The following is a 27340-nucleotide window of genomic DNA, read 5'->3' as shown; positions in this document are numbered from 1 at the left end:
TCCTCCAGGGCTTTGGCGGAGTTACAGGGCGATCTGGAGGCGGACCGGTACAGTAAGGGTACCTCTGCGGCAGACGGGTACAGTAAGGGTGCCTCTGCCCGGCACAGTAAGGGTGCCCGAGCCTAAGACCGTGAGCCGCAGGAGGTTCCGAAAATCACGACGGCGCCCCGTTAGTCCTTCGGGCGGTTGGGGGGCCTGAACCAACCGGGGGTGAGCCATGTCGCTCCGCCCTAAAAGGGGTTGGGAGTCCAAGGACACGAACTACAAGGTGCTGCACTGTCTGGGCGTCGTCCCCAAGGTGCTGATTGGCTCTACAGGCGGGCGGGACAGCGAGGGGCTGCCACCTTGGATCGCCCGTAAGATGACCCACTAATGCCATACTATGTTGTATGAGAATAAACCTGCAGCAGTTCTTTCCCCATACAGAGTGTCTGGTGTATTATTTATGGGGCAGAAAGTTGTAAGTGTCGGGAGGAGCGGGTGACGGTGTGGGCACTATGAGAGGGCAGAGAGTGAGAGAGCAGAGAGCTAAGGTAGAAAGCGAGAGGGCGGAGAGTGAGATGGCACAGAGTGAGATGGCACATAGTGAGGTGAGAGGGCAGAGAGCGAGAGGGCAGAGAGTGAGATGGCACAGAGTGAGGGCAGAGAACTAAGGCAGAGAGTGAGAGGGCAGAGAGTGAGGGCAGAGAGTGAGGGCAAAAAGCGAGAGGGCAGTGAGCGAGAGGGCAGAGAGTGAGATGGCGTAGTGTGGAGTGAGAGGGCAGAGAGTGAGGGCAGAGAGTGAGAGGGCAGAGAACGAGAGGGCAGAGAGCGAGTGGGCACAAAGTGAGGGCAGAGGGTGAGAGAGTGAGAGGGCAGAGAGCGAGAGGGCAGAGGGCACAGAATGAGGGCAGAGAATGAGGGCAGAGAGCAAGAGGGCAGAGAGCGAGGAGCGAGAGGGCAGAAAGCGAGGGCAGAGAGAGAGAGAGTGAGAGGGCAGAGAGTGAGAGGCCAGAGTGAGATGGCAGAGAGCGAGAGGGCAGAGAGTGAGGGCAGAGAGCGAGGGCCGAGAGCGAGGGCCGAGAGCGAGAGGGCAGAAAGCGAGTGGGCACAGAGAGTGAGGTGAGAGAGTGAGAGGGGAGAGAGCGAGAGGGCACAGAGGGTGGGATGGCACAGAGTGAGATGGCACAGAGCGAGGGCAGAGAGCAAGGGGAGAGAGCGAGAGGGCAGAGAGCGAGAGGGCACAGAGTGAGGGCAGAGAGTGAGATGGCAGAGAGCGAGAGGGCGGAGAGTGAGGTGAGAGAGTGAGAGGGCAGAGAGTGAGAGGCCAGAGAGTGAGATAGCAGAGAGTGAGATGGCACAGGGAGGTGAGAGAGTGAGAGGGCAGAGAGTAAACAGAAATTGAAGGTGAAGGGCCTGGAGAAATAGAAGGCAGGGTGAGGGAAGCATATCTGAAATAGAAAGGAGTGGGAACAAGACTAGAAAGGAGTTCGAAAGGGAGGGTGGGAGAGAAAGAGAGAAAAAGCTGAAATAGGAAGAGACAGGATAGGGTGTTTGAGGATATAGGAAGGGAGAGCAAAAAGAGCACAGAAGTCACAGGAAAGGAGACGGAAAGGGCCATGGAGGACATATGACAGCGGTGGGAGGGAAGGAGAGAACTGTTAAGGAAAGAGAGGGTGGAGGCAATTGTAAGATATAGAAACTGGTTAGAGGAAGAGCAGACTAACTAGAAGAGAGGGACAAACGGGCCGTAGAGGGAACTGGAAAATATGGTTAAAAAGCACATGGTGAAAACGGGAATACAGTCCTAAAGCGAGATCATGGGAATTGTAAAGCGAAGGTGTCAGAACTATGCTGGAAAGAATTCAAAGAGAAAACAATGGGAGTAAAGAGTAAAAAGCGTGTAGAAAACACCAAAAACTGAAACAGGACTGAAGACTGTAGGATGTGAGGAAGAGAGAGAGAAATGAAAAGAATGACCCCCTCACTTTCGACTCACTCAAAAACCAGTATAACCTCCCAGGTCTAGAATTCTACGCATTCCTAAAACTAAAAGCCGCAATTACTAGAGCAAAGCTCAGCAGAACGCCCCCATCCATCCTAGAGTACATCTAAACAAGCTAGGACACCAAACAGCCCACCTCTACAAGCTACTTAGTCCCAACACATCAAGTCCGAACAGTAAAGCCCTTGAACCCCTGGAAAGGGACATGGGTAGAGGTCTCACGGAAAGGGAGAAGTCAACCATATGGCAATCCGCAACTAGAAATAAGATGACTCCACAGCTAGCCCAGACGAAATACTGGCTGCTGCACAGGGTGTTCTGGACTCCAGCTCGCCTTGCCGCTGCCGGTATCAGGGAAGATGACAAATGCTGGAACTGCCACAAGGAGAAAGGTGACCTAGATCACCTAATCCTACACTGCTCCAAAGTCAGAGTGTTCTGGAGCAGAATCAGGCAATTCATATCCGACGTGACGGGCCAACTACTGCAAGGCAGCATCAATGAAATCACAGCGTCAGCAATAGCCCCAAGCCCCAAAGCAAAAAACGACAAGGACCTGATAGATCTCCTCCTAACAGCAGCAGTGAAAATTATCCTCACAAACTGGAAGGACACCAGGAAAGCCACCTTCAAAGGCTGGATAAACTGGATCACCTTCTTAAGAGGAGCGGACAACATAGCCTCACACCATTCACCATGCCACCACTCCGGGGGGGGAGATGTGGAATGCACTGGATGAACACTTGACCACCCTCAAACCCCTATAAGGCCCCAGGCTCCAATAGCGGGAACCAGCGAACTACCTCACCCATATAATTGCCAACCCCCCCCCCCAGGGTCTCTTTTCTCTCTCTCTCTTTTCTTCATTTCTACACAAAAATCCGCGAATGAGGGGACGGAAATGTTTTAATCGTTTGTACCACACAGCCCAGCGCGCAGGTGCGATATCAATGCTGGACACCATGCTGTATTACCCTCGATGTACTGAAATGAGACACGGAAACTGTACTGTATATATATAAACATCTGTTTAATAAAAAAAAATTGTGAAAAAAAGAAAAAGAAAGAAAAACCACAAAAAAAAAAGAAGGAGAAGAAAGCAGCGAGAACAGGACTAGCTGGCAAGGGTTGGGTGTGTGCGTGGAGGGGGGCTGCTGGAAGGAAAGGGACCCGGAAGTGGAAAGGAGAGACATGAGCGATGAAAGAGATACAAGGCACATAACTATACGAAGGAAGCACAAGAAATAACACATATTTTTATAAAGCCCTCCATACAACACTTCTCGCATTTCTAGGCACTGTAAATAACAGCTACTCCAATTACACAATCAAGGCCCTCATTAAAAGCCTCCCGGGAAATGGGGCGGTATTTCTAACATCGTGGAGTTACCAATGCCGGTAATTCTGAGGGTGGGTAACATCGAGTCCATTGCTGTTAAGGTTCATAAAGAAATGAATGAAGTGCCAGGTGGCCGAGGTAGACAAGACACATAAAACATGAGCAATACAAAAGTTGCATAAGAGGCAGAAAAGTCAAATGGGCGGGCTGGATGCAAGAGGTGGGCGGGCTGGATGCAAGAGGTGGGCGGGCTGGAAGCAAGAGGTGGGCGGGCTGGATGCAAGAGGTGGGCAGGCTGGACGCAAGAGGTGGGCGGGCTGGACGCAAGAGGTGGGCGGGCTGGACGCAAGAGGTGGGAGGGCTGGGTGCAAGAGGTGGACGGGCTGGGTGCAAGAGGTGGACGGGCTGGAAGCAAGAGGTGGGCGGGCTGGATGCAAGAGGTGGGCAGGCTGGACGCAAGAGGTGGACGGGCTGGAAGCAAGAGGTGGGCGGGCTGGATGCAAGAGGTGGGCAGGCTGGACGCAAGAGGTGGGCGGGCTGGACGCAAGAGGTGGGCGGGCTGGACGCAAGAGGTGGGCGGGCTGGGTGCAAGAGGTGGACGGGCTGGGTGCAAGAGGTGGACGGGCTGGACGCAAGAGGTGGGCCAGCTGGATGCAAGAGGTGGGCCAGCTGGATGCAAGAGGTGGGCGGGCTGGAAGCAAGAGGTGGGCGGGCTGGACGCAAGAGGTGGGCCAGCTGGATGCAAGAGGTGGGCCAGCTGGATGCAAGAGGTGGGCCAGCTGGATGCAAGAGGTGGGCGGGCTGGAAGCAAGAGGTGGGCCAGCTGGACGCAAGAGGTGGGCGGGCTGGACGCAAGAGGTGGGCGGGCTGGACGCAAGAGGTGGGCGGGCTGGGTGAAAGAGTTGGATGGGCTGAGTGCAAGAGGTGGACGGGCTGGGTGCAAGAGGTGGGCGGGCTGGGTGCAAGAGGTGGGCGGGCTGGATGCAAGAGGTGGGCGGGCTGGACGCAAGAGGTGGGCCAGCTGGACGCAAGAGGTAGGCCGGCTGGATGCAAGAGGTGGGCGGGCTGGACGCAAGAGGTGGGCGGGCTGGATGCAAGAGGTGGGCAGGCTGGATGCAAGAGGTGGGCGGGCTGGATGCAAGAGGTGGGCGGGCTGGATGCAAGAGGTGGGCGGGCTGGAAGCAAGAGGTGGGCCAGCTGGACGCAAGAGGTGGGCGGGCTGGACGCAAGAGGTGGGCCAGCTGGATGCAAGAGGTGGGCGGGCTGGAAGCAAGAGGTGGGCCAGCTGGACGCAAGAGGTGGACAGGCTGGATGCAAGAGGTGGGCCAGCTGGATGCAAGAGGTGGGCGGGCTGGAAGCAAGAGGTGGGCCAGCTGGACGCAAGAGGTGGGCGGGCTAAACGCAAGAGGTGGGCCAGCTGGACGCAAGAGGTAGACAGGCTGGATGCAAGAGGTGGGCCAGCTGGATGCAAGAGGTGGGCGGGCTGGAAGCAAGAGGTGGGCCAGCTGGACGCAAGAGGTGGGCGGGCTGGACGCAAGAGGTGGGCAGGCTGGACGCAAGAGGTGGGCGGGCTGGGTGCAAGAGTTGGATGGGCTGAGTGCAAGAGGTGGACGGGCTGGAAGCAAGAGGTGGGCGGGCTGGAAGCAAGAGGTGGACAGGCTGGATGCAAGAGGTGGGCGGGCTGGATGCAAGAGGTGGGCGGGCTGGAAGCAAGAGGTGGACAGGCTGGATGCAAGAGGTGGGCGGGCTGGACGCAAGAGGTGGACAGGCTGGATGCAAGAGGTGGGCGGGCTGGATGCAAGAGGTGGGCGGGCTGGATGCAAGAGGTGGGCGGGCTGGGTGCAAGAGTTGGATGGGCTGAGTGCAAGAGGTGGACGGGCTGGAAGCAAGAGGTGGGCGGGCTGGATGCAAGAGGTGGGCAGGCTGGACGCAAGAGGTGGGCGGGCTGGACGCAAGAGGTGGGCGGGCTGGACGCAAGAGGTGGGCGGGCTGGGTGCAAGAGGTGGACGGGCTGGGTGCAAGAGGTGGACGGGCTGGAAGCAAGAGGTGGGCGGGCTGGATGCAAGAGGTGGGCAGGCTGGACGCAAGAGGTGGACGGGCTGGAAGCAAGAGGTGGGCGGGCTGGATGCAAGAGGTGGGCAGGCTGGACGCAAGAGGTGGGCGGGCTGGACGCAAGAGGTGGGCGGGCTGGACGCAAGAGGTGGGCGGGCTGGGTGCAAGAGGTGGACGGGCTGGGTGCAAGAGGTGGACGGGCTGGAAGCAAGAGGTGGGCCAGCTGGACGCAAGAGGTGGGCGGGCTGGACGCAAGAGGTGGGCAGGCTGGACGCAAGAGGTGGGCGGGCTGGGTGCAAGAGTTGGATGGGCTGAGTGCAAGAGGTGGACGGGCTGGGTGCAAGAGGTGGGCGGGCTGGGTGCAAGAGGTGGGCGGGCTGGATGCAAGAGGTGGGCGGGCTGGACGCAAGAGGTGGGCCAGCTGGACGCAAGAGGTGGGCCGGCTGGATGCAAGAGGTGGGCGGGCTGGACGCAAGAGGTGGGCGGGCTGGATGCAAGAGGTGGGCAGGCTGGATGCAAGAGGTGGACAGGCTGGATGCAAGAGGTGGGCAGGCTGGACGCAAGAGGTGGGCGGGCTGGGTGCAAGAGGTGGGCCAGCTGGATGCAAGAGGTGGGCGGGCTGGAAGCAAGAGGTGGGCCAGCTGGACGCAAGAGGTGGGCGGGCTGGACGCAAGAGGTGGGCAGGCTGGACGCAAGAGGTGGGCGGGCTGGACGCAAGAGGTGGGCAGGCTGGACGCAAGAGGTGGGCGGGCTGGGTGCAAGAGTTGGATGGGCTGAGTGCAAGAGGTGGACGGGCTGGAAGCAAGAGGTGGGCGGGCTGGATGCAAGAGGTGGGCAGGCTGGATGCAAGAGGTGGGCAGGCTGGATGCAAGAGGTGGGCGGGCTGGAAGCAAGAGGTGGGCCAGCTGGACGCAAGAGGTGGACAGGCTGGATGCAAGAGGTGGGCGGGCTGGATGCAAGAGGTGGGCGGGCTGGGTGCAAGAGTTGGATGGGCTGAGTGCAAGAGGTGGACGGGCTGGAAGCAAGAGGTGGGCGGGATGGATGCAAGAGGTGGGCAGGCTGGACGCAAGAGGTGGGCGGGCTGGACGCAAGAGGTGGGCGGGCTGGACGCAAGAGGTGGGCGGGCTGGGTGCAAGAGGTGGACGGGCTGGGTGCAAGAGGTGGACGGGCTGGAAGCAAGAGGTGGGCGGGCTGGATGCAAGAGGTGGGCAGGCTGGACGCAAGAGGTGGACGGGCTGGAAGCAAGAGGTGGGCGGGCTGGATGCAAGAGGTGGGCAGGCTGGACGCAAGAGGTGGGCGGGCTGGACGCAAGAGGTGGGCGGGCTGGACGCAAGAGGTGGGCGGGCTGGGTGCAAGAGGTGGACGGGCTGGGTGCAAGAGGTGGACGGGCTGGACGCAAGAGGTGGGCCAGCTGGATGCAAGAAGTGGGCCAGCTGGATGCAAGAGGTGGGTGGGCTGGAAGCAAGAGGTGGGCGGGCTGGATGCAAGAGGTGGGCGGGCTGGATGCAAGAGGTGGGCGGGCTGGACGCAAGAGGTGGGCCAGCTGGATGCAAGAGGTGGGCCAGCTGGATGCAAGAGGTGGGCCAGCTGGATGCAAGAGGTGGGCGGGCTGGATGCAAGAGGTGGGCGGGCTGGACGCAAGAGGTGGGCCAGCTGGATGCAAGAGGTGGGCGGGCTGGAAGCAAGAGGTGGGCCAGCTGGACGCAAGAGGTGGGCGGGCTGGACGCAAGAGGTGGGCAGGCTGGACGCAAGAGGTGGGCGGGCTGGGTGCAAGAGTTGGATGGGCTGAGTGCAAGAGGTGGACGGGCTGGGTGCAAGAGGTGGGCGGGCTGGAAGCAAGAGGTGGGCGGGCTGGACGCAAGAGGTGGGCCAGCTGGATGCAAGAGGTGGGCCAGCTGGATGCAAGAGGTGGGCGGGCTGGATGCAAGAGGTGGGCCAGCTGGATGCAAGAGGTGGGCTGGCTGGACGCAAGAGGTGGGCGGGCTGGATGCAAGAGGTGGGCAGGCTGGATGCAAGAGGTGGACAGGCTGGATGCAAGAGGTGGGCAGGCTGGACGCAAGAGGTGGGCGGGCTGGACGCAAGAGGTGGGCCAGCTGGATGCAAGAGGTGGGCGGGCTGGAAGCAAGAGGTGGGCGGGCTGGGTGCAAGAGTTGGATGGGCTGGAAGCAAGAGGTGGGCGGGCTGGATGCAAGAGGTGGGCCAGCTGGATGCAAGAGGTGGGCCAGCTGGATGCAAGAGGTGGGCGGGCTGGATGCAAGAGGTGGGCCAGCTGGATGCAAGAGGTGGGCGGGCTGGACGCAAGAGGTGGGCGGGCTGGATGCAAGAGGTGGGCAGGCTGGATGCAAGAGGTGGACAGGCTGGATGCAAGAGGTGGGCAGGCTGGACGCAAGAGGTGGGCCAGCTGGATGCAAGAGGTGGGCCAGCTGGAAGCAAGAGGTGGGCAGGCTGGACGCAAGAGGTGGGCCAGCTGGATGCAAGAGGTGGACGGGCTGGAAGCAAGAGGTGGGCGGGCTGGGTGCAAGAGTTGGATGGGCTGAGTGCAAGAGGTGGACGGGCTGGGTGCAAGAGGTGGGCGGGCTGGGTGCAAGAGGTGGGCGGGCTGGATGCAAGAGGTGGGCGGGCTGGACGCAAGAGGTGGGCCAGCTGGACGCAAGAGGTGGGCGGGCTGGACGCAAGAGGTGGGCGGGCTGGGTGCAAGAGGTGGGCCAGCTGGATGCAAGAGGTGGGACAGCTGGATGCAAGAGGTGGGCGGGCTGGAAGCAAGAGGTGGGCCAGCTGGATGCAAGAGGTGGGCCAGCTGGATGCAAGAGGTGGGCGGGCTGGATGCAAGAGGTGGGCCAGCTGGATGCAAGAGGTGGGCCAGCTGGATGCAAGAGGTGGGCCAGCTGGATGCAAGAGGTGGGCCAGCTGGATGCAAGAGGTGGGCAGGCTGGACGCAAGAGGTGGGCGGGCTGGACGCAAGAGGTGGGCGGGCTGGACGCAAGAGGTGGGCGGGCTGGATGCAAGAGGTGGGCGGGCTGGGTGCAAGAGGTGGACGGGCTGGGTGCAAGAGGTGGACGGGCTGGACGCAAGAGGTGGACGGGCTGGATGCAAGAGGTGGGCGGGCAGGATGCTGTCCCGCTGTCTTCCCCCTCGAAATGATGTTGATAGAAGCCATATATACAAAGGCAGGAGCAAGATATATCAGAATGTAGAGACGAAGGAGAGATGGCAATACAAAAAGAGAGAAGAGGCAGTGAGAGGTAACAGGAAGGGAGCGGCGAGAGGAAGATGGATGTGAAAGAGCCTGAGAGGAAGCAGAGGCAAGAGGGGGAGGTTACATAAGAGTGGAAGTAAGACTAGGCAAGAGAGAGAAGGTGAGCATTAGGAAGGGAGCGATAAGATGGAGAGAGATGGAAAGGTGGAAAAGAATGAGTAGGAAGAGAGAAGGGTGGCCTAAGTGGAGAGAAGTGGGCTGTAGGAAGGAATAGGGGCGGGGTGAAACAAACAATGAGGTAAGTTAGGTAACTCATAAAAGGAAGGAAGAGGAAGATGATACAAGAGGGAGGGTCTGAGGCTTGGTGAGCGTGAACTGGAAGAATCCAATGGGATGGACATTATAAGACATATATACCCAGGTTCATCATGTTTCAATCTATGGAGCTCTGGGATGCAATGACATTCTAGGCAGAGAGTTGGCTATCCTCTCTCTGTTTATAATGCCAGCTAATCCCTCTGTGACCTTTACAGCCTGCTGATGCACAGTGAGGGGCAGAGGAAGTGGGAGGGCATGGACCTGCCTGTACAACAGGAGTGATATGTGAGCCTTGTCCCTCAAGTGTTTGAGAATTGGCGGCCATGCGTTCCCTGATCGCCTCAGCAGGGGAAGGCTCACATTCTTGGAGACTTATATGAAAATCATGTAATGCATTGCACCTATCTCAAGCAGCTCTTCAATCACACTGCTACGCACTGTACATAAGGCAAGATAAGTGCACCTCTCTGGTCACACATGCACAACACAAAACACTGCCCATAACTTCACAACAGATACAAAACTGCCAACCACACACTCGGTGTAGCATACTACCTTCAGAAAATGAAGGCGGGGTCTTCACTCAGTACAGGTCTGGAACAAATATAGAAAGATGTAAAAGACAATCTGGCTATCAAAGAATCTGGCACGCATGTTACAGGCACATGTGTTTGTAGTGTCCGGAAGGAGTGAAAAGATGCATGACAGCCAGGTAAGGGTGTGACTTCCTTTATTTTCGCCTTAGGTCGGAGCACAACAGCACATGTGTGTGTGACCTTCTCCTGGTCCCCTCTCCCACCTCCCTTACCGTCTTTCCAGCCCCTTCCTGGTGTCTCCCCACGAGGCGCCATCCCTTTTTGCCACTTGTGCTGCAGGCACTTCCTGCCGGGGTGCTGCCTCTGGTGCTCAGCTTGAGCACTGACATGTGTGCTACTGTGTCTCTCTCACTGTGAGTCAATCTATCCTGTTTGAGGAGGGGTGAAACCCCGAAACCAGTCCTAGGATACTTGTTTCCAGTCTAGGGAGGACCTGGCCTGGCAGTTCGGGCTGGACTGATCCCATTGGGCGCAGGGTCAAGGCTGATTTGCATACGGCCATGTCTGAACTGGGGTGGTGTGGAGTGCAAAAAAACGATGGATTTAGGCCCAGATCTCTGTACTGGGGTGAATGTATGACATTGTTCTGCATTCTGTCCATCAATTGTTATTTTTGCATTTGTCACCCGGGTTTGCCCAGATGTGGGTCCCGTGCTCTCCATGCCACTGGAGTCAAGCTATCCTGGCTGATGAGGGGTGAAACCCCGAAACCAGTCCTAGGATGCTTTTCGCCAGCACAGGGAAGACCTGGCTTGGCAGTTCGGGCTGGACAATTCCCATTGGGCACAGGGTCAAGACTGATTTGCACATGGCTTGGTTCTAACTGGAATGGTATGGGGAGCAAAAAAACAATGGATTTAGGCCCAGATCTCTGTACTGGGTTGAATGTATGACATTGTTCGGCATTAGGTTCATCAATCATTCTTTTTGACTGTGTCTCTCTCAGCACTACCATAGTGCGTTTATTTTACCAGCACAGTCTGGCAGAGTTCCCTATTATTGACCTACCTGTTCCCTCTGAGTGTCCTGCTATTCCGATGTCTACGCACGTTCATAAGTTACACTTACAACTGTTGGTTGGTGCCAATTTACCATCATTTTCTCATATGTACATGCACCCCTTGCTTAGCCTTTTCTTGCATGAACGTTCTGAAACCATGATGGCGTGCTGGTAATTCATGAGAGTTTTTTAAGTGCCTATGTGAATGTCACATGCTGACAGAAAAAGTGGACGTGAATAGAGTCTGTGCATCCGTGGGCCACGCGCAGGCCCACACCGACCGACGATCCAATACAAGCTAATGGGACCTCACCTTTATCCGGATTATTGGGCTTAGGCGGACACGCGCCCGGCTTCACTGTGACGTTGTCTATCGCGATGTCGCCTTCGTAGCTCAAGCCGCGGACCCCTTCAAACACGACCTGTGTGAGAAACAAATGGAAGATTATGATATAGGATAATGTTGGAACTCTTGAAAATAACATCATTAGATTTCAACATTGATTATTATAACTCTTTAGACTGGCAGTCAATGAATTCACTTGTTGCCCATTCGAAGTATGATGGGTTCTGTCCACGAGGCTCTAATATAGACATATTCATTCATTCTCTGCTACTTCACCCAGAGAAACCAGGGTGGAGCCCATATTTTAAAATGACTCTCTGAAACACAGGCAAAAATTACAGAAAAAGCAAAAAAATGTAAAACCTTCTATAAGTGTTTTACTTTATTTTGAGGTCTACATCTCTACAACTACTTCAACAGAACATTCAGCATAACATAACATGTGTATTTGTAAAGCGGTGAATAACAGACCCAACTCAATGGCACTAATTTTATCGACCTCAAAATGATGAAAGGTTGAGTGGACCTGCCAGGATTCAAACCTGTGATCAAGCCGTGAAACACTGGTCCTCTACACTAGATGGATTACTCCACTAAGCCACCACACCCTGCTTCACCAGATGCACACTCACTACCCTCAGAGGTAAAAAATACTTTAGAAGGTACGTATAATTTAGTGTTAGTGTTAAATAAAATCACTAAGTTATTAGCTAAATAAATTACAATAATGTAATTTGTGAATTTAGGGTTAGGTTTAACATTGCAGCAATTATTTGAAAGTGTTATACCTTCCCCATCTCGTTTAGGCAACCATTAGGCTCTAGGATTATGGGAAACAAGCCCCATTCATCAATATCTATCCAATAGATCAATTATACCTATTTGATATCCATTTACAATAAACAGCTTCACAACTATGTACTAGAGAGTCATTTAAAAAATGAACTTCTAACCTGTGTAAGAAGGCCTCCTTCCTGTCTTCTAGTGTTTCTTGCATGGATGCCATGGTCTTTGTGTGATGCAAGCCTGGATGGGGGCACCGAGTACTGTGTATAGAGGGAACAGTACAGAGGAAGGAAGCCAGGAAATAGACAGGACCTGTTTCAAGACCATCTACTGGCAGCTGAAGGGAGGGGAGTTCTTGTGGGTCCTTATCGATGGCTAACAAAAAACAAGGAGATAATGATGGACCCTCTGGATCTGCTGCAAGCTCAGAGACATCCCTTGACTTGAACTTTACGGAGCTCAGAATGCTTTTTGGGTACTATTGTGCACGGGGCGTCTCTCTCTCTGCGTCGCGTCGTGAATTGCATTGGTAGATGTGATTGCTGTATATTGCACCATAGCCTTTGGGGGTGTATCTAAACCAGGGTTCTCCAAAGTCGGTCTGGAGGGTTGGATCCATGCCAGATTTTTAGTACATCCCCATTTAGATAAGTGTACTTCTCTTAAAAATCTGGCATGGATCTGCCCTTCAGGATCCACTGTGGAGAACCTTAATCAAAAGTAAAGGATGATAGGCTTGCAGGTACCAAATGTCCATTCACTCGTGCCGTAGAAGCTCCACAAGCAGGATATTACATGACCACGAGGCGGCAAAGCGCCGGAAGGAAGCACCAAAGAAACATTGCTTGGCGTGATTGTCAGTGAGAAGATGAGCCAATGAGTGAGCTCGATCTGGGGTCATTAGCATCATCCGCTCTCTCCTGATGCAGTCCACTCCATGAACCACCACCATACCATGGAGATATAGCGCCAAAGGCCCCAAAGGCAAAACCTATCCATGAGTCTGTGGAGATTAGGTATTATCCCCAAAGATGGCAGGACAACTGGATCGTTTGTCACCGCTATTTATTTGTACTAATACAGAGAGCGCAGAGCTGGCTGCCTTTCTAATTGGCTCCGGCACCCGATCTCGCGAGCGACCCAAAATAGCCGCCGTTCACGCTACGTGATGACGTAGCGTGAACGCTAGAATGCAAACCCTATATATCTCCCCTTTTTTGTATCACATGAATAAAAGCAGTCTTGGGGGCGTTACTGTCCATCACCCATCTCATAGTCCCGGAACCTGGAAGGTCTCACAATCAACCGCCCCCCTCTTGTGCATCTTACTGGGGTGGACGTCACTTCTCTCCCGCTGGCCATCGTGGACCCCCTCTCTCTACCTTCTTGGGTACACAGACTCTCTCTACAAGGCAGCTCTCTCCTCTCTCGACTCTGTGTCTCTGCTCTGGGTGTTTCCCAGCCTCCTTGCTCCAACCCTGGGTCCGCATCTTCCATGTCTCCTTCCTGGGTGGTGTGCTCATTCTCTGATGTACTGTGATCTGTCACTCCTTGTTCCCGATCTTCGGGAGCCCATTGTATGATCTTGTTGCACCTAGCCATGCGATCCTGGGACCACCATTTCCATCACTAAGCAACGCTGCTTGATCATAAACCTCTTTGACTTGAAGGGGCCGGCTCTATTTACTGTCACCCTTTTTCTGTAACACCGCCAGCTTGACTCTCACCCATTCTCCTTCTTCCAATGACGTGTCCTTTGCATTTTTCCTCTTGTTATAATGTTCAGTATATATGGTTTGAGCTTTTTCCAAATTCTTCTGTACTACAGCAGGAGACCACTTGCTGGCAACAGTCATTTCCTTCCATGTCAAATTATCTTTAGTGAAGGGATCTCTGCTTGTGAGAATCTGGAAGGGGCTGTACCCCGTACTTGTGGACGTGATGCGGTAGGCCCAAATCATGTGTAAAATCTCTATTTCCCTGTCTTTCCCTATCATGATGGCTGCCTGGATGGACCCCATTAGTACTCTATTAAATCGTTCCACTTGTCCATTTCCAGCGGGGTGATATATGGAAGTGTGTTTTGTGATGATCCCATTCCTCTCCATATACTTAAGCCATTTTTCTGATGTGAATTGAGGACCATTATCGCTCAATATGGACTTGTGAATGCCTTCCCTGAGAAAGGTCGCCGTGAGGAACCTAAATATGGTTTCCGTATCCATCTCCTCTTGGACGTGAACTTAAGGCCATTTGGAGAACCTGTCTACTAGGATACACAGATATTTCGGAGCTCCTTGTTCGTCCAGTGTTGGTCCCAGTATGTCAATGGAGAGTTCCTCACATGGATTCTTCGGGGCAGCAAGTTTTCCTAAGGCCGGCCTCAACGGCGTCATCATTTTGTCTGCTAGCTGGCATCAGTCACACTCTCTTACATGTCGTTCAGTTTGTATGTCCATGCCAGGCCACCAGTACCCTTGTTTGGCCCTCAGTTTGGTTTTTCCAATACCTAGATGGCCCTCATGCAGTATTGCTAGAAGCCTCGGGATTAGCCCCTCCGGGGGTACCACCGAATCCCCTCTGTATACAAACACACCCTTGTCACCCAGGGACAGTTCCTCTCTCACTTCGTAATACTTCCTTAGGTTTCCTCTTAAATGCTTTTTCTCGGGCCATCCCCCGACTATGTGTTCTATCACCTCTTGGATGTTCTTGTACGCCTTGTACGCATCCTTCCATTCTTGATTGCTTATTACTTTCTCCGGGTCTTCCATCAATGCCACCATCTCTTCTCTCACTTCCTTCTCTTCATCAGCTATGTCCATTGCAGCAGCCCTGCTCAGGTAGTCTGCCACCTTGTTCCTGCTTCCCGGGATGTATTCCACATCGTATCGATACTTCAATAGTTTTAGGGTCATTTTCGCAATTCTGGGAGTGGCACTCGCATGCCCACTAGACGTGAGAACTCTCACCAATGGTTTGTGGTCCGTTTTAAGTTGGAACCTCGTGCCCCATAAGAACTGGCAGAACCTGCCCATGGCCCATACTACTGCAAGCATTTCCTTTTCGATGACACTAAACTTCTTTTCTGTGTCTGTCAGGGCTCTGGATGCGAAGCTTAATGTCTCCATTGTTCCTCCGCCTCTGTCTTGCATTAGGACTACACCCAGCCCTTTGTTGCTGGCATCCGTTGTCAACACCGTTTGCCCCTGCAGATCATACCCCTGGAGGGGTATGGCCTGAACAACATCCCTTTTGATGCATTCGAACTCCGTCTGCGTCTCTTCCGTCCATGCAAATGCCGTCTTCTCTCTCATGAGTTGCCTCATGTGGTGAGTCTTGGTGGCAAAGTGTTGTACAAACCTGCTGTAGTACTCAGCCATCCCCAGAAAGGACCTGACTTTTCTTTACTGTAGGGGGGTGGAGCACAATTTCATGTCCCAGATAGGTGACAGAGGCCATCCCTAGACGGCACTTCTCCCATTCTGAGGTCAGTCCTTTATCTTCCAGCACATTCAGTACTCTGGACAACTTGGTGTCGTGGTCTCGTCGGTCTCTTCCCATTACCAGGATATCATCTTGGAAGTATTGGATCCCTACCATGTCTTTAAAGAGGCAGTGTATGCGTTTCTGGAAGACGGCCGCCACTGAGGCAAGGCCAAAGGGCATGCTGCAGAATTTGTAACACCCAAAGGGAGTAATGAATGACGTCATCTTCCTACTCTCCGGGTGTAACACTATCTGGTGGTACGCCGACGTCAGGTCAATGGTGGAGTACCATTTTATACCCTTAGTTTTTGCCAACATTTCCTCGATGTGGGGTAACGGGAACTTTTCCACCACGATGCTTTTGTTCAGTTCACGCAGGTCCACACACAACCGGACTTTGCCGCTGGGCTTCATTACCACCACCAGGGGCCCTTTTCTGGTACATATAATTTACAATCGGCACTGCGTTCACTGAGCTTGAATTTCAATGGTCTAAACCACACCATTGGGATGCGATCTCCATTGTACGTGACCGGTCTGATGTTTGGCGGTTCCAACCTCGGACCTAAGTAAGGCATGAATTTCTCAGTCCATACTGCTCTCTGGACTATCGTGTACGGTGATCCTGAGTCCGCCACGATGCTTATCATCACACCGCCTATTAGCATGTCAAGTAGCAGTTTGTTTGACCTCCTGACGTCCACGCTTAGTACTTGATCCTCTATACATAGAACCTCGTCCTCTTCCTCTTGACCTCTTCCTTCCATGTCTTCCTAATCTTAATCCACATACTTCACCATGTTGCGGCCTGCCTTCTTCCGGCATACCTTCTCGTAATGCCCCATTATGCCGCAAAACATGCACTTAGCACGGAACGCCGGGCATCTCTTGTCGTGAGCTTCATGAGCCGGACTGCTGCAACGGTAGCAGGGATTCTTAACTCCTTTAGTCTGCTTCCCTTGTGGTCTCGGCTTCCCCGGCCACCTGATGGGTCCTCTGTAGGCCGTACCCGTGTTCTTGTTTCCTCCTTTGGGTTCTTCCTCGTCTATCTTATTTACCATTGGCCTCGCCACTGGCTCTCTTTTAGCTGCGTCTGCGCATCTCCGCGCCAATTCTGCCTTTTTCACTATTGCGATCACTTCTTTCAACGAGGCATCTCCGCTCGCCCACAGTTTGTCTTGCACCGTTTTCATTGTCGTGTGCATCACAATCTGGTCCTCGATGAACTCATCATGGAGCGCGCCATATTTGCATGTCGTCGCTAACCTTTTTAACGCCGCCACATACTCGTCGATTGATTCTCCATTTTCTTGTTTCCGCTGCTGAAAGTTGTAGCGGTCTATCGACACGCACACTGCCGGCCGGTAGTGCTCGTTGAGTTCTTCAATCGCATGAGCGAAGACATCGTCATCTGCATCTTGCCGGGGCTTGGGTACTAGGTTCTTAAATACCCTGATCCCTTCCGGGCCTAGGTTGTGTAGTAAAATCCTCCTTATTCTTTTACTTGTGAACGCCTCCTCATTTTCGTCTTCCAGGACTTCAATGTAATTTAGAATGTACTCTCTCCAATCATCCCATTTCATCAGTGGGTTCTTCCGGTTTGGGCAGGAATGGTATTGGAGCCGTCGCTGAAGATGTCTGCGCGCACATGGCTTCGCGCTTTTCTGGCACCGTATTCAGGCTCTTGGGGCTACCTGGTGCACTTCTCTCCTCTCCCTGTTCTGGGTGGAGTTGAGGACTCCCTGCGTCTCCTCTATCACTGCCCCTTGATTCCGCCAGCACTCCTGCTCAATTTGGGCTCTTTCCTCACAGTGATGCCCCCTTGTGCGCTTCCTGGCGCCTGTTGGGCCTGGGTTGGCTGTCTTCCTACTGCCTTCCCCTTCCTGGGTGTGCTTATTGCTCCTTATTAGTCCTGGGTGCTCGGTGCCCTTGTACCTGGACTCTTTGCTCCTTATCATAGACGTTGGTCCCCCTGTCGCTTCTGCCGCGCTCTCTGTGGTCGTCTGGCCACCCCCTGTGGGCCAGTCTTGTAGTGCTGTCTGGGTGTCTCTCCTGTTGCTGCTGTGGGTTTCTTTTCCCGCTATTTTCATTTCTTTCCTCTTTTTTCTTTTCCCAGGTCCCAGCCTCGTCGCCACTGTGGAGATTAGGTATTATCCTCAAAGATGACAGGACAACTGGATCGTTTGTCACCGCTATTTATTTAATATATTGCATTAATACAGAGAGCGCCAAGCTGGCTGCCGTTCTAATCGGCTCCGGCACCCGATCTCGCGCTCCTCGCGTGTGACCCAAAATGGCTGCCGTTCACACTACGTGATGAGGTAGCGTGAACGCTAGAATGCAAATCCTACAGAGTCATTAAGCAATGGAGTGGATAGCAGGGTTGTTGACGTGCAGAAAAAGTACAGCATTGGCCATGCAGGCTAGGATATTATGTGTGGATTGACTGAGAACTTTTTTGAAAGAGAACATTGTGAGGTTGTGCGTACGTGGCGGCAGAGATAAACTTGAAAAGGGACTGTAAAATGACCAGCCAAGACAACACTTTGGCATATTAAATATCCAAGAAAGGCAGCAGTATTAGATCTAACATTGGGTCAGACTAAAGGAGGCGCAAGAGTGAATGGGGGAAGTTATCTGAGCATTCCAGGAATTCAACCCAGATATTGAAATACTAAGAAAGCCAGCCTCTGTTCAGTTTCTCCTAGGATACTAAGGCTCTTGAGTTTCAGCCATTAATTGTAGATATGAGCACGCCATTGTTTGTTCACTTAAAGTGTGTGGAATTGACAAAAAAATGGAGTGAAAAATCCTGAAATAATAGGTACCACAGGCAAAAATATCTTGCAAATCCCTACTATTGTGTGCTAAAGTAACCTGCTAAAAAGGGTTTGACGAGAAAGAACTCCTATCACAACATATTCTGCTGTTAATTCCACCAGTAGGCAATGTTTTTCAAAGGTGGCACATTTAGCAATTCAGGCACTTTGCAAATTTTGCTGGTGAAATGATGATTTCACACACCTTAACATTATGGTCCATACATGCTGATCTCCTTGGGTGCCCTATACATTTGACAGATCTGACTGCTCAATGATGTTATGCTGAAAAGGCCCCCTTTAAGAGGCTCTGCTCACCTGGAAGGGCCCGGAGGGGTTGATGGGTACATTGACATGCTGCCACATGTTCCCCCGGTTGCCGCTCATGCTCCAGACCTGGGTATCCATCGTCCCAATGTTCCTCACTCGAACCAGCACATTCAAAGAGCCTGAAGAAGGATGAGAAAAAGGATGCATGTCAGGTCCACATGGGATAACACGCATTGTGCACTAAGGCGCCTTCTGCACTGGTACTGGTGTCCGTAAGAGTTACAAATCAATCTCATAGGATCTCACTTGGGGGGTAGCCTTCCAAACAAAACATCTTCCCTACACTACTGAACAAAAGATATTCCAAGCAGCACGTAGCCATAATAACATCTACACACATTCTGCCAGAATCACAAGTATTGCCTTCCATGGAATCTGACCGTGCTCAACTATGCTATTTTAAAAGATCTTCTCTCCAATACTTTGCATATTTTGAGGATTTAAATTGACGTCAATTCTTTTTATTTTGCTAACCTGCACATTATGAACAAAGCAGGTCACGTTTGTAAAATTAGTAAAATGAGACAATTTGCCGAGGACCACACAATTGAGATAAAAGCGCAGTTGTGCGAGTCCAGAAGCAGCAACACTACCTTGGCGTGTTTCCTACTGTGACCCTCCAAAAAATCCCATTGGTTAAACGTCAAAAGAGAAGAAATCAGGAAACTGGAGAGAAATTCAATTACATATGCTCAGATTCCCTATATACTTACCAAATAAAGTTTCCAGTGCAGAAAGTCCACAGTCAGCTATGGTTGAATGACCTACACCAGTTACCTCATTCACTCATGGATCTGTCCCAACGTAGTCTTCCAAATATTCATTCCCATGTCCGCAGACCCACAATGTCTCACAACCGACACGCGTACACTTGAATAGAAATACATGCATTTCATGCTATGTCTTGGGCCCTCAGGCCTCTCTCAACACAAACCTGTGCCAGAGAATCCTTCGGATACCAGATAACAGCTTGCAATTCTATGTCTGCTAAGAAAGAAAATAACAAATGCCGTAGAACCTATTTGTCTGATGTCAAATCACCCCACTCCATCATGGCCGCCCACTTGAGCGACTAGAATATCCACAATAAGATACGCCCCTTCTCCCCTTATAACAACTATCAATGTGAGATGCACTACATAGATGCGCTTAAGAAAAAACCTTGAAAAGCTTTTTTTCGACAACACACAATACTACCTATTGGATCCAGTGGTATTGGAAAACCACCATAGCTCCCATGAACTTCCCATTCAAAATAAATGCCAAAAACATGCCTCATGCTCAATCAACTAGTGTAACTTTGGAAACATATGTATACAAACCAACAAAAACTTTTAAAAAGTTTAAGCCATCAACTCCCTCCATTTCGTCCAAAAATCTGAATTTATCAACCAACTGCCAAACGGTGGACGACAAGTAATGTCTTATTGACTGATTACAGCGGTCTCTTATTCTAGTGCCAAAAAACCCTATCCCTGGGTATCAATGTGTTCTACAAAACTAAATATAACAAGCATTGATAAATGCATTAGGTTTTGCCTATGTGATTAATAATAAGCTTTTTATTTGTAAGTGGTAGCTTGCTGAGTAGTTATACAATATAAGTTACAGAAAGTCTGTTAAAGTGTTAGGACTTGTTTATGTACAAAAATTGAATATATTGAATATATTGTGCTGGTACTAGTGGTATGGTGTGGGTAAGTAATAGCAAAAACTTGAAAAATTAAATGAACGAGGGAAATAATAGAATTAATTGATGTAATATCAATAGTATGTTTTTAGAGGAGTTATGACAACTTTTGGGCTCGGTGCCACTGCACCTTCTGCACCATTCAAATAATGCCCATGGTGCCTGCAAGATAACTGTACTTGTGACTGCCTGCTTAGTAGTAAAACATTGCAATATTTGGTGTTTAGAGGGGTTCCTAGAACTTTGGGCCCCGGTGTCACTGCACCTGCTACACCATCGAAATCATGATCCTAGTGCCTGCAAGGCAACTGCACTCGTGACTGCATGTTTAGTAGTAACATTTAGCAATATTCTGCTTTTAGTTAGGTCCCAAGAGCGGTTAGCCCCGGTGCCACTGCACCTGCTGCGCCATTCAAATCAAGCCCCTTTTAACTGCAAGATAACTGCAATTGTTTCTGCCTGTATGGTAGTACAATATAGTAATATTTGGTGTTTAGAGGAGTTCTGACAACTTTTGGGCCAGGGTACCACTGCACCATTCAAATCATGATCCCCGTGACACACGCTCGGTCCTCGGCAGCCTCACAAGGTGGAGCTACGTCTTCCTTCAGTCTGGTGCTCTGCGTGAATGTGGCGGGAAGGCGCGCGCCGATAAGCGATGACGGATCAATGGCGCATGAATGCGAAGCGCCGGCTGTTGGCATTTCAAGCATTCAGCCCCACACAAAGGAGGCCCAGCTGTGGTGCCAGATATAGTGCCCCCTGGGGACGCCGCTGAATGTTACCTCTGGCAGGCCCTGAGCACGGGTTATTTGTGGGATGTGCGGTTTATTCCCCGCAAGGAAGGCGAACAGAAGAAATGGAGCGTGAGAGATTCGCCAGGGCTTGAAAGCAATGGTGTGATACAACATGTTGGGGCCCCCTGCAGAATGTCGTGAGGGGCCCCGGAGTCTCGCATAACTTACAGATATTCATTGACCTTGGGCTGAATGGGGCCCCCCTGAAGGGTTGGGGACTCCAGGGGCCTGGGTTGCACCCCTATTTAAAGGGGTGAAATAGAACTGCAGGTACCTCATACCAGAGTACTTACTTGCTTCTGAAAAGTGCTGGTACTCTCCAGTTAAAGTATTCCACTTCTGCTCAGAAGTGCAGGCACTCAGTAACTGACCATACCGGCCCATTTAAAGTACTGCAGTATACAGAGCAGTACACTTAGGGAGTGGATAATGGATAGACAACACGCTGGGCGTTGCACTGCCGATGTTACACGCCTTGCAACAAAGCATTCCATTATTTAGCCCCCTCCTACTGGACCCAACTCCCCAGCCACCTCTGGGAATGCCGAGACTATTTATTATAGCCTTATAGCCCGCTGTAGCAGGCTATACCGGCTATTAAAGGCCTGCTCCCGCGTTAAAGGCCCGAGCCGAAGGCGAGACCTAAAAAGGAAAATGCCACTTGTAAAAGTTAAGTTCGAAGAAGCAGTAGCAAAGACAAAAGATTGCATAATGTATCTTGGCTAAAACATTTTAAAAGAATCCTGCTGATGGGTTAAAAAAAACAATGACTATCTTCATATCCTGGGTCTATGAGATCAAGAGCTTAATATGTAATGATTCAGGGTACTTTTGAGATGTAAAATAGTCTCTCTAGCACTGCAATACACCAAACAACCAATAGCAAAGCCCACTCTATACAGATGTTAATGACTTGGCAACAGACATCTGCACTTTTAGGCCAGAGCAAAGAAAAGCGCATTTACACTAGACCCCCATCTCCTTCCAAAACCTCCTTGTGAGAAGAGTGTTGGGCCGCCTGCTCTCTCCAAATCAATGCCAGAGACAGAGGAGGACACCTGCAAGGTGAACATAATAACATCATTTGGAAGCTATTCGAAATCTTTTGGCCCCGGCTCCCCCTCTGATGCTCAGTGGGTGTGATCGCTGGTAATCTAGGGTAATCCAGCCACAGCTTGTGCTCCACAGAAGTATAAAGACCAAGACATAACAACAACAATCTACTGGTATATGTATCACACTGACGTTAAAGCGTGCTTAAAGCCCACTGATTCTGCCCTAGCAGATACATTAATGATTGTGCACCATCACCAGAGGCTACTCAACAGCTGGCCCCATATTCAATACTTTATAGTATTTCCTTTGAGGAGAAGACAATTTTGCTGGTCGCTAGGTTCAACTAGACCTGGCTACGGACCTTCTCTGTCCCTCCTTCTTTTGAGTATGTTCTTGACCTGAGGAGCACCACCGACCAACCATAACATAACGTGTATTTGTAAAGCGCGCGTTCTCCCATAGGCATCTTGGTGCTGCACAACAGATGTTTATTGTTACCCAACTGAATGGTGCTCATCGTTGTGACCTCAAAAGGATGAAAGGCTGAGTGGACCCGCCGCCATTTGAATCTGTGACCATGAGGCCAAACACAGGCCCCTACAGTGGACGCATTAGTAAACAAAGCCACCAGACCCGGCATGGGAAATGTTTGAAGGCCTGGAATCTCTTTTAGGCCTTCCCACACACCATCCTTCTAAAGGTGCTCAAATATCAACTCTGGAATGCAGTCCAGACTCATTACCAGTGGTTCAAGCAGCCCACCCATCACTGCTTTGTTTTTTCTCAGTGTGATGCCCTAAGGCGGTGTGTATGCGCATACCTGGACACTGCTCAATGTGGCATTGGACTCAAGGTGCACCTTACAGATGAGGCCCAGATAAGCCAAAACCAGCCTGGGGTTGCTTGTGTCCCTTTTCAGAGGGGACCTTAATGGGCTGGATTGTTCATACTGTAGCAGGACTCAGCTGATTTGCATATGACTGGTTCCTGTCTGAGGTGGGACAAAAGAATGATTGCCTGGATTGTGGCCAGAGTAATTACCAGTGGCTGAGATGATTCCATCAATCCAATGTCACTTGTTCGTTTTATGTGTATGCAAAGCGGCAGAGTTCATCTGTAATCCTTGCTGGGATTGGCAGGCAGTATGCCGACGCCGTGGTCCATACTCCCAGTGGTGGTGACAGGCCTGGCCACTGACAGCTGTGAAGCGGCTGTCGGGGTGGGGGGGGGTGCAGGACCAGGAACTGCTTTCCCAAAATCCAGTCTAGAGATAACAGGTGATGTTCTGTGTCTTTCAACTGGACTGGAGGGATACGCGTTTCATTCTTTAGAGGGGAGCAACAGAACTTTGTAGACTTTGCTAACCTGTTGAGGTGAGGGATCGCTGTGAGTGTTGTGTCCAGAGTGAAATGACAAGCTCTTACAGTGGGTCAGAGTGAGGGGAGTCCTAAAACCTTCAGACCAGGCAGATTGAATTTGCTGCTGTGAGCAGGCCTAAAGAGCAGATGCAAGGGTCTTCGGGGGGGTTTGGCGTAAGGAGTTCTACCACATCCAACTTTGAAAGTTGCCACATCAGGAGCGTAGAGCGACTATCTCCTCAGGTGCCACTACTTTGGAATATAACAGAGTGACATCTACATCTTAGTGCACAGAAACTCCTGAATCCCCGAGGATCGGTCTTAGAGATGCCATTGACAGACTGAGCAGGGCAGGACACACAACTGAACCCTGGGGGGGGGGGGGGGGGGACACTGCAAAGCTCTGCAGCTTCTCATGAGGTGCAATCCCAAATCTTCATCCCTTGGCATCTGTGGGTGAGGAAAGAGGACCAGCCCAGGACTTGTCATGGTGGTATAAGGAGGACTCTGTAGCCAGCGTGGACATTCTGCCGGGTAACAGTGATGAAGGTATCCTGGCATAAAGATAGCCGAACATGAACAGTTCAGAACATTCTCCATGGGTAAATGAGGGGTGGGCAGAATTTGCGTACTCACACTACTCAAAGCTCTGCGAAACGGAAAGAAATCTCTGCGAGCACGCATAGTTCTGCGAACATGTGGAATTGTTTGTTCCGCCCATTCGCAATGTTTTTTCCTGTTCGCGAACGCTGTTTGCGTGCTCGAGGGGAAATATCTTGCAAGCACGCATTTTGAAAGCGCAAACCAGCAAAAAATTCAGCGAAGCCGTGAACATCAGAATTTTTGGCAATTTTGCGTTCTCTGCGGAACGCAAAATTCCCCAAATTCCGCAAGTGGAACGGAATTTACTGCTGAGGCCTAGTGTAAATGAGTATCTTCGCTGCCTGATGCATTGAGAGCAGGGGAAGACAGCAGTGGGTGCTCAAGACGATGGTCCTACATCACTTCACGTAGGAAGCCGAATATAAGTAAACAAGAACTGCCAAAGCGAATGGGTTTGGCCATGGCAAGATGGGTACACTTGCTTAATTGTGAAGAAAAGTAACTATTTACTTTGAATTACTGTAACTTCAAACAGAGTTTAAATGCACAGGAATGTCAAACAATCAAAAAAGGATAAAGAATGGAAAGGAAAAAGCATTTACAAAGTGATTCACTGTCGCACCTTCCCTGGCACATTTTCCACATTTTATTTTTTTGTAAAGTGCAAACTTATCCCCCCCTAAGGGTATCAAGGCGCTGGGGTCTGTCGGGGAGGTTAAGGGAACTATTGCCTAGAGTTACATGATGCTGAGCTGAGCTGCTGCCGGTAATCGAACCGTGAGCCCCACACTCACAGTCAGCTGCTCTGGTCACTGCGCCACACCTCTCCCACCTGAAGCACTCCTCTTTTCCGATCGATGAGCACATGTGGTCAGGAAAAATGATGTTAATCACATTGCAATAGAGCCAATACCCGATTATGTCCTGGTGCTCAGAGGCAAAAAGTGAATGACAGAAGTAAATCAATGGAGGAAGAGGGCTAAACACAAGTCCCTCTAAGTATATTTAAAATATGTTTTTTTGAATTATATTTATTGCTAAATCTATGTCTGGGCCAGACCATAAAAGGATCAAATTGATTACATATTATAAAAATAATAATTCCAATGTTCATTATTGAAACAAAGGACTGGGGTCAAGATGTTATATAGGTAATTTACAGGGCATCGACTGTGGCAACATCCACCAGCTTAGGGTACTTACGACAGCGAACAACACTAACCCTTCAATCTGAAAACACCTACAGCGCTTCAACAAAAGTGTCGACAGACTCATCAATTCACCACTCCTCCCCTGCACAGCATACACCCACTATATTGCATGCCCCATATCACATGATAGTGATATTGCATTCACTACATCAGCCTAACCACATCTCAAAGTAAGTCTAGGTGTTTATAACAGATGAATAAAATAGTTAACAGGATAATGCAGACTAGGGCGAGGTAACAATAACAATAACCTTACCATGACTATGCAGCAGAAGGCAACGTAGTAGATATGATATCAATTGTGCGATATCAATTAGGGGAGAGAATGTGGCCAAACGGCTAAGATGGTCGACCTCAGAGCTGGGGAACCGGGTTCGAGTCTCGGCAGGGACGCTCAACATCCTGTGATTCTGGGCACATCACTAGGGGCCAGATGTAGGTAATTCATATTTACCGAATCTTAAATACCGAATTTTACTGATTCGGTATTTAAGAGTCGGTAAATATGAAGGGGGGAGATGTAGGTATTACAGATTCTGTAAATACCGAATCGTTAAGATTCGGTATTTACCGAATCTGTAAATACCGAATCGGTATTGCGCATTGATTCCTATGGGCCTTAAAGCCCATAGGAATCAATGGGCAATACCGATTCTGTAATTACAGAATCGGTAAATACCGAATTTTGCAAAAGTGCAGGGGGTGTCACTTTGACACCCTCTGGCACCCCAAAAATAGGCATGTGCTCCATGTGGCACACAGACTTGCCCTAAGGGCATGTCTGTCTGTCACATGGCTAGGTGTGCATGCACACCTGAATTCGGTATTTTAACACCCAATTGGATTGGGTGGTAAAATACCGAATTTGTAGGGCCTTTGGGACTCAGAAGAGTCCCACCTACATCTGGGAATTACCGAATCGGTAAAAATACCGATTCGGTATTTTACAGATTCGGTAAATTTACCAATTCGGTAAATTTACAGAATCTGTAAAATCTGGCCCCCTACATCTCAAGATGCCAAATACCGGTCGGAAACGGCCGAATTCGACCGTTTCCGACCGGTATTTGCCACCTACATCGGGCCCTTGATCTCCCCATTCCTAACAAAATGAATGTGTCCGTCTGTAACACCCCTGGTGCTCATGTAAAGCGCTCTGATACACCAGGGTCTAGTTCGCGCTATAAATAACTTCATACATTTTTTTTAAATTTTATTTGTAAGTCAATGTTATTGAACTCATTATGGTGTCATACAACCAGGTGCGTTGATTCAAAGTTGAGTTACGAATCCAATTCACCCTGTAAATCTCCCAGAACGTGTTCCACCCTAATATTGTCTTATTGTGACCAAAATATTGAGCCCCAAAATACTGACCAATTTAATGTTTCTTAATAAGGTAGTTAAGTACAGTAAACCTATGCGTACCTATATGAACTTACAGTTTCAGTATTTGTAGTGCCCACATGTGATGCCATGTAACATCATACTTGTCAGGTCACACGATATCAGCTCCCATCACACGGTCACCCGATAAGGAGGAGCCGATATCACACGGTGGCAGAGAAAACAAGCTGAAAGCCACTGTAAATAGTGGTTTTCAGAGGCTTTGAACAGCTGATGTCCATTAAGGGGTGTGAAAACACCCCAGGATATCGGCACCAGACTTAACCAGCTTTTATTTTTTTGGGGGGAGGAGGGGGCTTGGGAGCAGGGTGGGGTTCATAAGTGCCTCTTAGGTACTTCTTGGTATGAGGCCCGGCCCCTCCAAGGCCCGGCCCCCTCCTCACACTAAGATTTGTGTTCAGATTGGCAGGTATGTAACACACGCTCTTTCGTCATCACGGTGAAGAGCAGTGCATAATTTGTGCTGGTGCTTTCCAGTGCTCAGCACCGTACTTCATTGTCAAGTAGTCCAACACATGGTGGTGCTGTCTGCCTCATTTATGCATGAGCAAAACAACAGATGTTTATTAAGTCAATAAACACTGAAAATAAATAACACCAAATTGCAGGGCTTTAAGTGGCCGGGTCTCCAGGGGTCTGAGCACCATTTGTTTTTTAAAGGGGGGCTCGAAACGAGTCTCTATCGGGCTCTGTTTTGAGCCCTGGCACAGGGGGTCCGTTTTTTTTGGGACTGCAGTGACAGCAGTTTGCTGTCACTGCAGTCTGAAAAAAAGTGCCAGGGCGCAAAACAACCCGATAGAGACCCATTTGTAGAGAGCAAGCACATGGATGTGCGCTGCCCACACTGCTCACTTCTCACTAGTGGAGAAGTTACAGCATGACGTCATGCCAGGTGAGCGTTGTGGGGGAGGGAAATCCTTCAAAGAGTCATTTTCTTTCTGGATTTCCCTTCTCTTTCTGAAA

The 27340-nt window shown here is 50.9% G+C and overlaps 1 protein-coding gene across 1 annotated transcript in view; it reads right to left on the bottom strand.

Moving 5' to 3' along the window:
- MDGA1 (MAM domain containing glycosylphosphatidylinositol anchor 1) overlaps nt 1-27340 on the bottom strand; it is a 900569-nt gene that overhangs the window by 37051 nt on the left and 836178 nt on the right. Inside the window, exons 13-14 of the mRNA XM_086925579.1 lie at nt 18244-18374; nt 10799-10907 (exon numbers count right to left, since the gene is read on the bottom strand). Coding sequence (XP_086781705.1) covers nt 10799-10907; nt 18244-18374 — 240 coding nt within the window. The remainder of the gene's footprint in view (nt 1-10798; nt 10908-18243; nt 18375-27340) is intronic.

The sequence above is a fragment of the Lissotriton vulgaris genome, chromosome 6 (genome assembly GCF_964263255.1).
Source record: "Lissotriton vulgaris chromosome 6, aLisVul1.2, whole genome shotgun sequence".
In the NCBI taxonomy this organism is placed as follows: domain Eukaryota; kingdom Metazoa; phylum Chordata; class Amphibia; order Caudata; family Salamandridae; genus Lissotriton; species Lissotriton vulgaris.
The sequence above is the reverse complement of the archived record's forward strand: the minus strand, read 5'-3'. Positions and strand labels throughout refer to the sequence as shown.